The sequence below is a fragment of the Hemitrygon akajei genome, chromosome 19 (genome assembly GCF_048418815.1).
Source record: "Hemitrygon akajei chromosome 19, sHemAka1.3, whole genome shotgun sequence".
Taxonomy (NCBI): Eukaryota; Metazoa; Chordata; class Chondrichthyes; order Myliobatiformes; family Dasyatidae; genus Hemitrygon; species Hemitrygon akajei.
Window position 1 is genome coordinate 12,524,765 of NC_133142.1, and position 13,657 is coordinate 12,538,421.

Genomic DNA, 13,657 nt, shown 5'->3' on the forward strand with positions numbered 1-13,657 from the left:
ATGATGGATGCTGCTTTCCTACGACAGCGTTTCATCTAGATGCGCTTAATGGTTGCAAGGGCTTTACCCGTGATGAACTGATGCCCATCATTTCCTATGGGTGTTCTTTGCAAATCAAATTAATGTAGTATCAATTTCAAATTACGCCAGGTCCCTCGTGGAGCGCAGACAGAATTTAACGTCAGTCAGCATGTGACACTGATGATGCCTCTAGAACATTCAGATTAGCAACCCAAGTCTCCACAATACTCACCAGTGTTCCTGCAGGAAGTTGATGCATCACACGGTTGTCTCAGCTGACAACAGTCTGTCAGAGATGAGGTCTGACAACTCCTGAAGGTTGTGCTGACTCCTCAAACCAGTAGTGCTCAGACATGTTTGCCGTTCTGGCTAATAAGAGCGTGGCCGGGAGAATGAGCAGGCAGTTCACGGTACCAGGACGTTCTTTCTGAAGGATCTGGAGAAAGAGCTCTCAGCAGGAGCCCATGTCTACCTAGTCATTAGGAAGCAATTACTTCAGCTGAAGCTCCACAAAGAATAGTCTGTGAGTCGATTGCACTTCAGTAAATGGATGTTCATTGAAATCCACCGCTGCTGGCTGCTTGTGTGTCATGAAATACATCATCAGTGAGTGGCCTGGGCACCTTTATATTTCAGCATAATGGAACTGTACCTCAAGGAAAGAACAGAAGCAAAGTCTCATCACTGTCAAGGTGACCCTGCGAATTAATTTTTGTGGCAATTGAGGAAGTAATCATTCACATCATATAATTTTTTTAATGGAGATCCCACGCAAAAGCACAGATCAGTTCTTTCAGTTGCTTCCTCCTCCTTGTAATGAGCGATATGATAGAGATGCCTCTAAAAGGTGACATCCATCATTAAGGACCCCCATCACCCAAGACATGCCCATTCTTCATTGCTGCCATCAGGGAAGATGTACAGAGCCCTGATGGCACACATTCAATGATTCAGGAATTGCTTCTTCCCCTCTGCCTTCATATTCCTGAATGGGCATTGAATCCATGAACACTACCTCACTACACTTTATTTTCTATTTTTGCATAACTTATATAATTTAACTTTATATATACCGTAATTTACAGTTTTTATTTTGTATTGCAATGTACTGCTGCTGCATAACAACAAATTTCACGAAATATCTCATAAGACCATAAGATATAGTCCATTTAGTCCATCGAGTCTGCTCAGCCATTTTGTCATGGCTGATCCATTTCCCTCTCAGCCCCGATTTCCTGCCTTCTCCCCGTAGCCCTGCCTGTGATATTAAATCTGATTCTGATTCTAATTATATCATCTGTGAATCTTCCTTGTTGGAGCTGGTAATATTTGGATCATTTCACAGTTTGTTATCCAGTACTGTGTGGCAGAGATTATTGCTGCTGCCTGATCAAAAGAGGGATAAATATATTTCACATTCCCTTACCAGAGACCAGCCTGCTTTGATGGGGTTGTATGTTTCCCCTGGTACCGGGTGTCACTGACTGCAAGCATACCACTGCAGTAGTGTTGTCAGCTATTTAAACCAAATGGGGTTCCTCTCTCTTCATGTGTAATTTGTGCCCACTATTCTTGTAGCATTCATGATATCTTCACTTTCCAACATGCCTGTGCATCTGATTGCAAGCCAGTATTAAAATCCAAGGGATGGCTGGAGAATGGCAAGGGTCTGGCCGGGAGCACAATCTCCATACATGTTTGCAGGCTGATACTGCTGTGTAGAATATGATGGAGCAGGTCGTTTGAATGTCGACACAATGAACCTGCAGCCTGGATTTGTGGTGATTTTCAGCATGCTGTCTGAACCTTTGCTGTGCGAAATGACAGCCCTTCCACTACAACACACACAAAGTACTGGAAACTCAGCAGGTCAGGCAGCATCTGCGGAAATGAATGGATAGACGACGTTTTGGGCCAAGATCCTTCCTCAGGACTGAGAAGGAAGAGGGAAGATGCCAGATTAAAAGGTGGAGGGAGGGAAGTAGGCTAGCTGGAAGGTGATAGTTGAAGCTGGGTGGGTGGGGAAAGACTGGAGAAGAGAGAATCTGATATGAGAGGAGAGTGGACCATAGGGAAAAGGGAAGGAGGAGGGGACCCAGGGGAAAGTAATGAGAAGAGGTAAAAGGTCAGAGTGGGGAATGGGGGTGGGGGGGGAGGACAATTTGTTTACCAGAAGGTGAAGTGGATATTCGTGCCATCAAGTTGGAGGCTACCCAGATGGAATAAAAGGTGTTGCTTCCACTCGCTATCACAAAGCAGCTCAGGAGCAGAAGCAGAAGAAGAGAGGGAAGGTGGAGGAGTGAGGGATGAAGTAAGAACCTGGAACGGTTAGGTGGATGAGGTAAAGGAATCTTATCGAAGAGGACAGTGGGCAATGAAAGAAAGGGAAGGAGGAGGGAAACTCAAGGAGGATAACAGGCAGGTGAGGAGAAGGGGTGAGAGGGTAACCAGATTGGGGAATGCAAACAGAGAAGAAGGGAGGAGGGAGACATTACCAGAAGTTAGAGAAATTGATGTTCATATTTTTGGGTTGAAGACAACTTAGGTGGAGTATGAGGCGCTGCTCCTTCAGTCTGAGGTTGTCCGCATACACACACAAAATGCAACACACACAAAATGCTGGAGAATCTCAGCAGGTCAGGCAGCATCTATGGAAATGTATGAACAATTGAGGTTTTGGGCTGAGACTCTTCTTCAGGACTGGAAAACAAGGGGACAAATGCCAGAATAAAAAGTTGGGGGCAGGAGAAGGAGGATGGGTTGAGGGTAGAAGGCCATCCTCAAGATAGAGGAGCAACACCTTATATTCTGTCTGGGTATCCTCCACCCTGATGGTGTAAATAAAGATCTCTCCTTCTGGTAAATAAAGTTACCCTCCCTCCCCTCTTCTATTCCCCACACTAGCTTCTTACCTCTTCTCACCTGCATATCACCTCCTCCGGGTCCACTCCTCCTTCCCTTTCTCCTATGGTTTACTCTATTCTCCTATGAGATTCCTTCTTCTCCAACCCTTTACCTTTCCTATCCACCTGGCTTTACCTAGCACCATCCAGCTCTCCTCCTTCCCAATACATACCCCACCTTTTTATTCTGGCATTTTCCCCCTTCCTTTCCAGATCTGAAGAAGGGTCTCAGCCTGAAAAGCCGGCTGTTTATTCATTTCCATGGATGCTGCCTGACCTGCTCAATTTCTCTAAGTATTTTTTGTCTTGCTCTGGCATTTCAGCATTTGGGTATAGGATTAAAAATATCTTTCTGCAATTATATCAGACCTTTGTGAAACTGCAATCAAGAACACTGTTCAGTTTTGGTTCCCTTGCATGAAAATAGATGTACTTTATATAATGGAATTGTAGCAAAGACTCACCAGATTGGTTTGAGCAATGACAGCATTTCCAAATGAGAAGAAATTGAGTAGATTAGATCTATATTCCTTTGGATTAAGTAACAGGTTCAACAGTCAATCAAGTACTTGTCAACCCATCTAGTCAACAGGAGAAAGTTTAAATTCCACATAGACAGCGCCCATGGTCAGGTTTTGAACAGGGATCTCTGGCATTTTGAGGCAGTGCCTCAGCAAGTTAGAGACACAAGAGATGCTTGAAATCTTGAACAGCCTACACAAAAAGCTGGAGGAACTCAGCAGTTCAGGAAGCATCCATGTAGGGAAATAAAGAGTCAACACTTTGGGTCCCCTTCCTTTCTGGTCCTGATGAAGCATCTTGGATTGAAACGTTGATAATTTATTTCCCTCCATAGATGCTGCCTGAACTACTGAGTCCTCCAGCATTTTGTGTGTGTGGCTTTACAAGCTGTGCTATTATGTCACCTAAGGGGCTCTTTTAATTGCAGGAACCTAAGATAGCAAATTGCAATGAAATCCATCTAATTCACCACCTTATTAACACAGGAGACGCTGGATACCTAAAGCAACAAACACTAAATGCTGGAGAACTCAGCAGGTCAGGCAGCATCTATGGAAAGGAATAAACAGTTGACATGTTATCATCTGATGAAGGATCTTTCCACAGATGCTGCCTGACCTGCTGAGTTCCTCCGGCATTTTGAATGTGTTGCTCTGGTTCACTGCCTTCCATTGAATAAGATGATGATGAAGTTATTGACAACTCTGAGCAATTGATCTCATTCAATTAGACTGAATCTTATCCAAACATGATCCAGAGAAGTTAAATTAAGTTCACATTTAATTGTCACAAACTACTGGTGGAACACTTCTTCAGAACTGGAAAGGGACAGGGAAGGTCCCAGAATATGAAGGTGCAGGGAGGGGTAGGGGGACTAGTTAGAAGCTGATAGGTGAAGTCAGGTGTGTGGGAAAGGTAATGAGCTGGAGAAGAAGGAATCTGATAGGAAATGAGGGTGGACCATGTGAGAAAGGGAATAAAGGAGGGGCACCGGGGGGAGATGATAGGTCAGTGAGGAGAAGTAAGAGAACAGAGTGGAGAATAGACGAAGATAGATTGTGGCAAAGAGGAGGCCATTGACCGACAAGTCAGAGGAATGAGCAGCAGTTGTCTGGCCTGGCTGACTCAGTGGCAGCAACAAGAATCATGTTATCATGAAAGGCCTTGACAGAGTGGCTGCAGAGAGGAGGTTTCCTATAGTGGGGGGGTCTAAGATCAGAGGGCACAGCCTCAGAACAGAGAGGTCTCACTTTAGAACAGAGATAAGGAGGAATTTATTTAGCCAGAGAGTGGTGAATCTGTGGAATTTGTTGCCACAGACAGCTGTGGGTATATTGTGAGGCCAATAGATTCTTGATTAGTAAGGTTGTCAAAGGTTACAGGAAGAAGGCAGGAGAAGGGTTGAGAAAAAAAAAACAAATCAGCCATGATGGAATGGTGGAGCAGACTTGATAGGCCAATCTGTCTGGTTCTGCCCTTATGTCTTATGGTCTAAGTTTGTGCAACTAATTAGATTGATTAGTGCTGTATTGCAATTCATATCCTTATTTAAGCAACTGTACAATCTACCCCACAGAAGTTAAGAGTTTCCAAAAGATCATGGTTGAGGAAATTACAGTAGGTCCTGCTTAATACTCCCGATTTGCAATAATTTTGGTGAGATTAACTTTGTTTAATTGTTCACCCTCATTCAATCCTTTAGTAGGATGTCAGTTATCCATTAATCTATATGGAATACAACTAAGTAACTCAAATCCTGAAACAATCTCAAGCCAAGTAACATCATCTGGTAAGATTTGAGCACCCTCTAGTGATCGATATCTAATTGTGATCAAACTTTCAAAATACTTGATGGCCCATGTTTTGTTTGTGTATTTATATTAATATGATAGGAAAATGAACACTTCTTTCCTGGTCATTAAGGTAATGTTTGGAAACTGATGATAATGATTCCATATTTGTTCTTCAGCAATATTAGATTGAGTTTATGTTGAGAACAAGGAAGGCCAATGGGAAGCGCTAGAGGTAAAGATATGAGTCAAAATCGGAATCAGGTTTAATATCACGTCATGAAATTAGTTCCCTTTGCGGCAGCAGTACAATGCAATACATAATAATAGAAAAAAAGTGAATTACAATAAGATATATATATATAATAGTCAAATTAAATAAATAGTGCAAAAATAGAAATAAAATGTTGTGAGATCGTCTTCATGGGTTCAATTCTATTCAGAAATCGGATGGCAGAGGGGAAGAAGCTGTTCCTGAATTTTTGAGTGTGTGCTTTCAGGTTTCACAGTACCTACCTTGGCTGGACCAAGGAAGGATAGTAGAGTTCTTGGCTGCCGGACAGGACAGAGGGTAGGATCCTCAGTGGCTGGTCATTTTTCAAACACAAGAGGTTCTGCAGATGCAAGAAATCCAGAGCAACACACACAAAATCTAAAGGAACTCGGCAGGTCAGGCAGCATCTGTGGGAGGAATAAACAGAGGATGTTTTGGGCCGAGACCCTTCTTCAGGACTGGAAAGGAAGAGGAAAGGTCAATGCTTAAAGCCTGGTTTGGCTTCAGCAAAAGCTGCTAGTTGCGACCCTTCCTGAGATTACCAATATGCACAAAATTATGGCTATATTTATGTTGGATTCATGAACACCAGGAATAGTGTTGAAACTGTCATGCTTTCTCTGTTTAATCTTTTAAACAAGGTGTGCTTAAAGAATAGGATTTTCCCTTTTTATTTCATTATAGGCTGAAAGAACTACTCTTTGTCAAGTAGTTTCTTTGTTTTAGATTCTTTCCCCTGTGAAGCCTTTCTTGAGGGAAATTGCTATTTTCTAATTTCTAATTCAGGTTTGTGAGAGGGAAAATTTTAGAAACAATTATGTCTCTGGGAAGAAGATTAAGTGAGATGAAAGTTGTGCCAGCCCAAGGTGAAATATTGAAAGGACAAAAATGAACACACAGAACATGTGTAGCAAAAGCTTGATCCATTATGTATAAAGGCACATGGTGTTAATTCTATAGAGGATTTCTGGAGAGAGTATAAACAAATCCTGAGTAATTTTATGTTCAAAGATTTCCCTGAATAAATCAAAAGCAAGCACTTTTTAAAAAGAAATTGTATTAAAATACTACTGAAATCTTGTAAGGATTTAATGTAAGGAGTAGGAACAGGAGGAGGCTACATTCAAATTGGATCACATCTGATCAGATCCCCCCTGTCTTGGCTGTAAATTTGGACACCCTAAGAGTCTGATTTCTGCTCATCTCAGCTCTGAATATATTCAGAAATTTAAAAAAACCCCTACAACTTTCCAAAGATTCATGACTTCTTGTCTCTAACTTAAATGGGCCGTGTCCTATGCAGAAGCTAATGCACTTTAGTTTTAGATTCTCCCTTGAGGGGAGATATCCTCCCTCAGAATCTTACATGTCTGTAAAGATCACTTCTCATTCTCCTGAACTCCAGTGAGAAGAGTTACAACCCTGTTTAATCTTTTATATTGGACACCAACTCTGTGAACCTTGTCTGATCTGTTTCCAATGCAATTAAATCCTTCATTAAGTAAGGAGACCAACCAATGTGTACAGTACACCAGCTATGGTCTCACTAACATCCTGCACATTTGTAGAAAGATTTAACTATTTTTATATTATATTCCCTTTGAATAAATGGTAACATTTTATTTATTTACCCAATTAGTTCCTGTATCTTAATCTTAACATTCTGTGTTTTAAGATGGAAACGCTTGAGCATCAACATTCTGTAATGTCTATTTCCACTCAAACAAAATTCCACTCTTCTGTTCCTGCTCCTGTTATGTGTACACCATTTGCCAAGTTTTTATCCACTCACGTTGTCTATCAATATTCTTTTGCAGACTCTGTACCTCATCATAACCTTCTTTACCAGCTATCTTTGGATTGGCAGTGAAAGTGACTGTAATGCATTCTCCTTTCATCCATGTTGTAGAATTAGATCATGTTGTGTTTGATAATGGCGGTTAGCACAGAGCACACACCAAGAGGCCAGCATGCAGGATATTCAACTGAACTTTATTAGACAATAGACAATAGGTGCAGAAGTAGACCATTCGGCCCTTTGAGCCTGCACCGCCATTCTGAGATCATGGCTGATCATCTTTATTGATAAAGCTGCTTGTACAACATGTGATCTCCTCCCATGTGGGAGCAGCATAGGAATGCCATTATTAACTACCGCAACCGACCTATATGTGAATCCTGAAGAAGGGTCTCGGCCTGAAACATTGACTGTTTATTCCTCTCCATAGATGCTGCCTGACCTGCTGAATTCCTCCGGCAGTTTGTGTGTGTGTTGCTTTAGATATAGATTGTTCGTAGTTGAGGCCAGCAATGATGCTTGTTTCAACTTGCCAACCTGAAAATGGCCAGTCTATCCATGCTCATGTATTAGCACCAAAACATGAGCACTTAGCTTGTGTAGAGATATTTTATCCGGCACCATCCAAATACACTATAGCTTTCATTTTATCCATACTTTTACAGTCTTAAAGAAAACTAATAAATGAGCTCAATTTCCTTGTCATAAGACCATGCTGTCTCTCCTTAGTTACATTATGAATTTTTTTAACATTCTACTACTATTTTACTCATGGGTACTCATGAATCTATTAGAGGTAAAGCCCTTCTCACCATTGAGGACATTTACATGAAGCATTGTCGCAGGAAGCCATATCTTTCACCCACCCAGACCATGCTCTCTTCTCAATGCTGATATCAGAGAGAAGGTACAGGAGCCTCAGGACTCACACCACCAGGATGGCAAACAGTTATTACCCTCAGTCATCAAGCTCTTGAACCAAAGGGGATAATTTCACTCAGCTTCACTTGACCCATCATTGAAATGTTCCCACAACCTATGGACTCACTTTCAAGGGACTCTTCATCTCATGTTTTTTTGATATTTATTGCTTATTTATAGAAACATAAAAAACCTACAGCACAATACAGGCCCTTCGGCCCACAATGTTGTGCTGAACATGTCCCTACCTTAGAAATTACTAGGCTTACCTATAGCCCTCTATTTTTCTAAGCTCCATCTACCTATCCAAAAGTCTCTATCATAGAGACTTATGATATCTATCATATCTTCCTTCATCAAGACCCTTTTATATCCGCCTCCACCACCTTTACCGGCAGCCCATTCCATGCACTCACCACTCTCTGAGTAAAAAACTTACCCCTGACATCTCCTCTGTACCTATTCCCCAGCACCTTAAACCTTTGTGCTCTAGTGGCAACCACTTCAGCCCTGGGAGAAAGCCTCTGACTATCCACACGATCAATGCCTCTCATCATCTTATACACCTCTATCAGGTCACCTCTCATCCTCCATCACTCCAAGGAGAAAAGGCCGAGTTCAGTCAACCTATTCTCATAAGGCATGCTCCCCAATCCAGGCAACATCCTTGTAAATCTCCTCTGCACCCTTTCTATGGCTTCCACATCCTTCCTGTAGTAAGGCGACCAGAACTGAGCACAGTACGCCAAGTTGGGGTATTATTATTTCTTCTTTCTTTTTGTGTTTACACAGTTTGTTGTCTTTTGCACACCAGTTGAACACCCAAATTGATGCAGTCTTTCATTGATTATACTATGATTATTCATCTATTATGGATTTACTGAGTATGCCTGCAAGAAAATGAATCTCAGGGTTGTATGTGGTGACATATATGTACTTTGATAATAAATATGTTTTGAACGTTGAAAGTTACTTCATCATTATTTTGTTGCACTCTTCCCATATCTCTTGAATTGCTTAGTATCCACAGTCTACTTGCTTACCGGCATTTAGGGCAGCAACGAAGGGCCTCCATCTCTGGCGGTGTTCAGAGCTTCCTTCATTGTGTCTGTAGCTTCCTCTCTGTTTTCATTACTGTTAGTCATGCAAGACACAGGAGGAGAATGAGGAATACCTTTGCACACAGATATATATATATATACTGTTTCTGTAACAATTTTGTTTTGCCAGTCAGAATAGTCCTGAATTGAACTCCCGAACCTAGAGGAATGGTGGACTACTCTTAGTCTGGATTTTACCCTTTGACTTGTTTGGCATGGCTGACCCTGCCAAGAGCCAAAGCATAAGACCCTGACTCCAGCCAACATAGCTCTCCTGGTCATTGAGGCACAAGGTCCTCTTGGAGAGTCTATAGTTCTGTCAAATGTATTCAGCAACTGAGCATCTGCAGTAACGACTTCCAAAGATTCAGCACCTTGTCTTTATTCACTGTGTGTGTGTGTGTGTGTGTGTGTGTGTGTGTGTGTGTGTGTACATCAACAAAGATTAGTGCACAAGCTCTTCCGTGGTTTGCAGTCACAGTTCCATGATAACTGAACATCATACAATTAAATGCCAACCACAGTACCTGATCCCGAGCACTCATGCCATTAATGAATTGGGAGAGCTTCCCAGTATCTACAAATCAAGCATCTGATGGTCACTTCATAAATCACTCATACAGTTACTTGTGCATTGTGTTTTATAGGATTGCCTTATGCTTTTATTGCTTTTTTATTATGTTCTCTATATACTTATTGTGTTTTTCTAATCTGCTGCATCAGAGGCAGAGTAACAATTATTTTGTGCTCTTTTCACTTGTATACTGAAGAATGACAATAAACAATCTTGAATCCTGAACTCTTCTGAACTTTAAAGTGTATTGGCTTCGTCTACCGAATCTCTCATTGCTCAAATTCCTGTACCTACAATCAGTTTGTAATACTATTGCAAGGGTTCCCAACCTATTTTATACCATGGACCATTAGCATTAAGAAAGGAGTCCGTCAACCTTTGGTTGGGAAACCCCTGCTCTAGTGTAAGTATATCCTGCCTTCAGTAGGGGGACCAGGATTGTACACAGTATTCTAGAACCAGAGGCCCAAATTACTGCAGAAAGACATCTTTCCTAATGTACTCAGATGTTCTTGAAATAAAGGCAATATTGTTTGCTTTTGAAATTGCTGGCTGCATCACTTTCAGTGAATTGTGCACAACGACACCCATGTCCCTATGAACACCAACATATTTTGTCTAGTTAAAGATTGGCATGTTATCCTCCTGCCTCTCCCTTTCCCCACCTTTTCATTCTGGCATCTTTCCCCTTTCCTTTCCAGTCCGGAAGAAGGGTCTCGGCCTGAAACATTGACTCTCTATTCATTTCCATAGGTGCTGCCTCACCTGCTGAGTTCCTCCAGTATATGGTGTGTGTTGCTTTGGATTTCCAGCCTCTGCAGAATTTTTTGTGTTTAGAGCATATTAATTATTAGTTCAAAGCAGTTTTAATAACAACGTGTTAATTATGGAGCATAACTAATTCATTGTACTTGTGTTACTATTCTATTCCCTGGAATCTGTCTTTCAATGATAGTTCTGACAGCTGTGATGCTGGTTAACATTTTTCTTGCTGTATTTTAGGGAATTGCAGGCACTGATGTAGCAAAGGAAGCCTCCGACATTATCTTGACTGATGACAACTTTAGCAGCATTGTAAAGGCTGTCATGTGGGGCCGAAATGTTTATGACAGCATCTCCAAGTTCCTGCAGTTCCAGCTCACCGTGAATGTTGTTGCAGTTATTGTGGCCTTTACTGGAGCATGCATCACCCAGGTGAGGGTTTATTTCTGAATGACATCCTCAAAGCTCGAAAGGGCTTGCTTTTCAGGTCAGTGATCAGCAGACAATGCTGTGTTATGTAACTCATCAGCACTTATGGGGTATAGAGTCATAGAAAACTAAGGCACAGAAACTGGTCTTCTGCCCTTCTAGTCTATGTCAAAACCATTTGAACTGCTGACTCGAATCAACCTGCACTGAAACCATTAGACCTCCATACCCCTAGCATCCAGGTACCTATCTGAACCTACTGTATCTTAAATGTTGAAATCAAACCCACATCCACCACTTGTGCTGGCAACTTGTTCCACACTCTTACAACCCTCTGAGTGAAGAAGTTTCCCCCTCATGTTCCCCTTAAACATTTCTCCTTTCACTCTTAAAACCCCTGCTTGCATTTACCCTGTCTACACCATTCATAATTTTGTACACCTCTATCAAATTTCCTCTCAATCTTCTCTAGTCTAAAGAGTAAAGTCTTAACTATTCAATCTTTCCTTATAACTCGGGTCCTCCAGACCCAGCAACATCCTTGTGAATTTTTTTCTGTGCTCTTTCAACCTTATTTATATCTTTCCTGTAGCTAGGTAACCAAAACTGCACACAATACTCCAAATCAGGCCTCACCAACATCTTATACAACTTCAACATAACATCCCATCTCCTGTACTCAATACATTAATTTATGAAAGCCAATGTGCCAAAAGCATTCTTGATGACCTTGTCTTCAAACCATTAACAGAGTGGTCTTCATTTAAATATTTTGAATTATTGCCAATATTGAGGCTTTCAACACCCGAATAAATATACACTGAAGGGCGGTTAATGCAGAAATATTTCTCTAAGGAATTCAATGCTGCAAAGTTTGATCTTGATGGTTTGTGAGTAAAATAAAATTAATCTCCAGCATGATGTTCTCGACAATTAAGAGCTTTGATCATTCCTCATTCTAAATTGTAAAACAGTGATTTAAGCACAGTTAGAAAAAATAATTACTGTTTAACCGAGAGTTTCCAAAAGGAATAAACTGCCTCAGGATATTAAAAGTTGGCACAATAATTATGCAGATAAGCAGTGAGGTGGCCTGTGGTCAATTTTATATTTAAATTATATTCTGGATCTGTACAGGGTGTCAGGGGTGGGTGGGCAGCACCTCTGGTGAAGGAGCTTGTTATCCATTCCAGGGAAGATCACTCACCTTTGGTCCCCACCGGACACTCATCTCTCACCTGTGACTCCAAGTAGCAGTTTGCATGTGACAGCAGCCACACCCTGGTATATCACTTCGATAGATGGGCGAAACCAGGTGAGGGTAGCTGGCAGCCTGGTACCCCGGTGAGATAGGGACATGCCTGTCCTAGCTTGCGAATTCAGCTCCGGCGGACTGGGTGAATGAGATTTACAGTGCGATCCAATGACTAGGAGGTGTTTCTGCGATGCTCTGTGGAGAGTGAAGGGTGTGAAAAGGCACTGAGGACATCATGATCATCCACTACGACCGAGGAAGACCCCAGTTTGTAACACTTGTTCGTTCCACTGGACCCTGACTTCTGAGGTTGAGGGAATGGAACTGTCCCAGCGTAATGTCTTTTCCACTTTAAAAACTCTTCCATATGACTGACAGCCACCAATTCCCCTAGTTTCAGAGAAAAATATGAGAGGAAACAGATTTTTCAAAGAGCACAATAACTTTATACCGAAGAATGTGACAAGAAGATTAATTTTGCTACTGGGATGATTAATGCTGAGTGATCTTCAGTTTATAATTATCATTAACTAAGTGAGCAGGTAGTCTGTGAGGGGAAAAGGAATGAAGTGATGGGAAATATCAAGGGTTATCTAATCGTGGTACATCAGACTACAGGCTATAAACAAAGATTATTCACTTTCAAGAGCAAGAGTTCAAATGGTTTGCTTAATATCAGAGAATGTAACCATATACAAGCTGAAATTTGTACTCTTCACAGATATCCGTTATACAAGTAACCCCATAGAATGAATGATGGAAACTTCAGAATCCCGAAGATCCCCCTCCCCCTCCCTCTTCTCCCATCGCACAAGAGTGAAGGAGATTGTATGTAATTGAGGTGTGAAAGTGAGGATCAGAGTGGTAATGCTGCCTTTAATTTGGGAGTGCTTGCCTTACATTCAGGAAGCTATTCACACAATAGATTTGCCTGCAAGGTGACCCATTTGTTTAGTTTCCCTACATGTAATTAGTAATAGTATAGGTATTGCGGTACAAACCAAACCTGAATTAAGATTTTCAATCCTTTTTTCTTATGTATAAAAAAAATGGCTGTATGGGCCATTGATGAATCACATATATTTTTCATCTTCACTTGATGTGATTGCCAGTGTATCTCTACCTGTAAAAAAGTGTCCACTTTCTTTCTTCTTTACTGTACCTTAAAAGTTTAGCTAACATCCCACACAGCCACCAACACACAGCCCAATTCCTTGAGCCTTTGCTAATTTTGAAGAAAGAGTCCATGTAATTATTAATTGGCACGTTTAGGTGGAAACACAAATGGACTATTTATCATGGTCTTCA

General features: G+C 41.4%; 1 protein-coding gene across 18 annotated transcripts in view; it reads left to right on the top strand.

Moving 5' to 3' along the window:
* The window catches only part of atp2b2 (ATPase plasma membrane Ca2+ transporting 2), an 889,877-nt gene that overhangs the window by 837,956 nt on the left and 38,264 nt on the right, over positions 1-13,657 (top strand). For all 18 annotated transcript variants that reach the window (XM_073072083.1, XM_073072084.1, XM_073072085.1 and 15 more), the window contains one exon: positions 10,906-11,097. In XM_073072083.1, the coding sequence (XP_072928184.1) occupies positions 10,906-11,097 (192 nt within the window). The remainder of the gene's footprint in view (positions 1-10,905; positions 11,098-13,657) is intronic.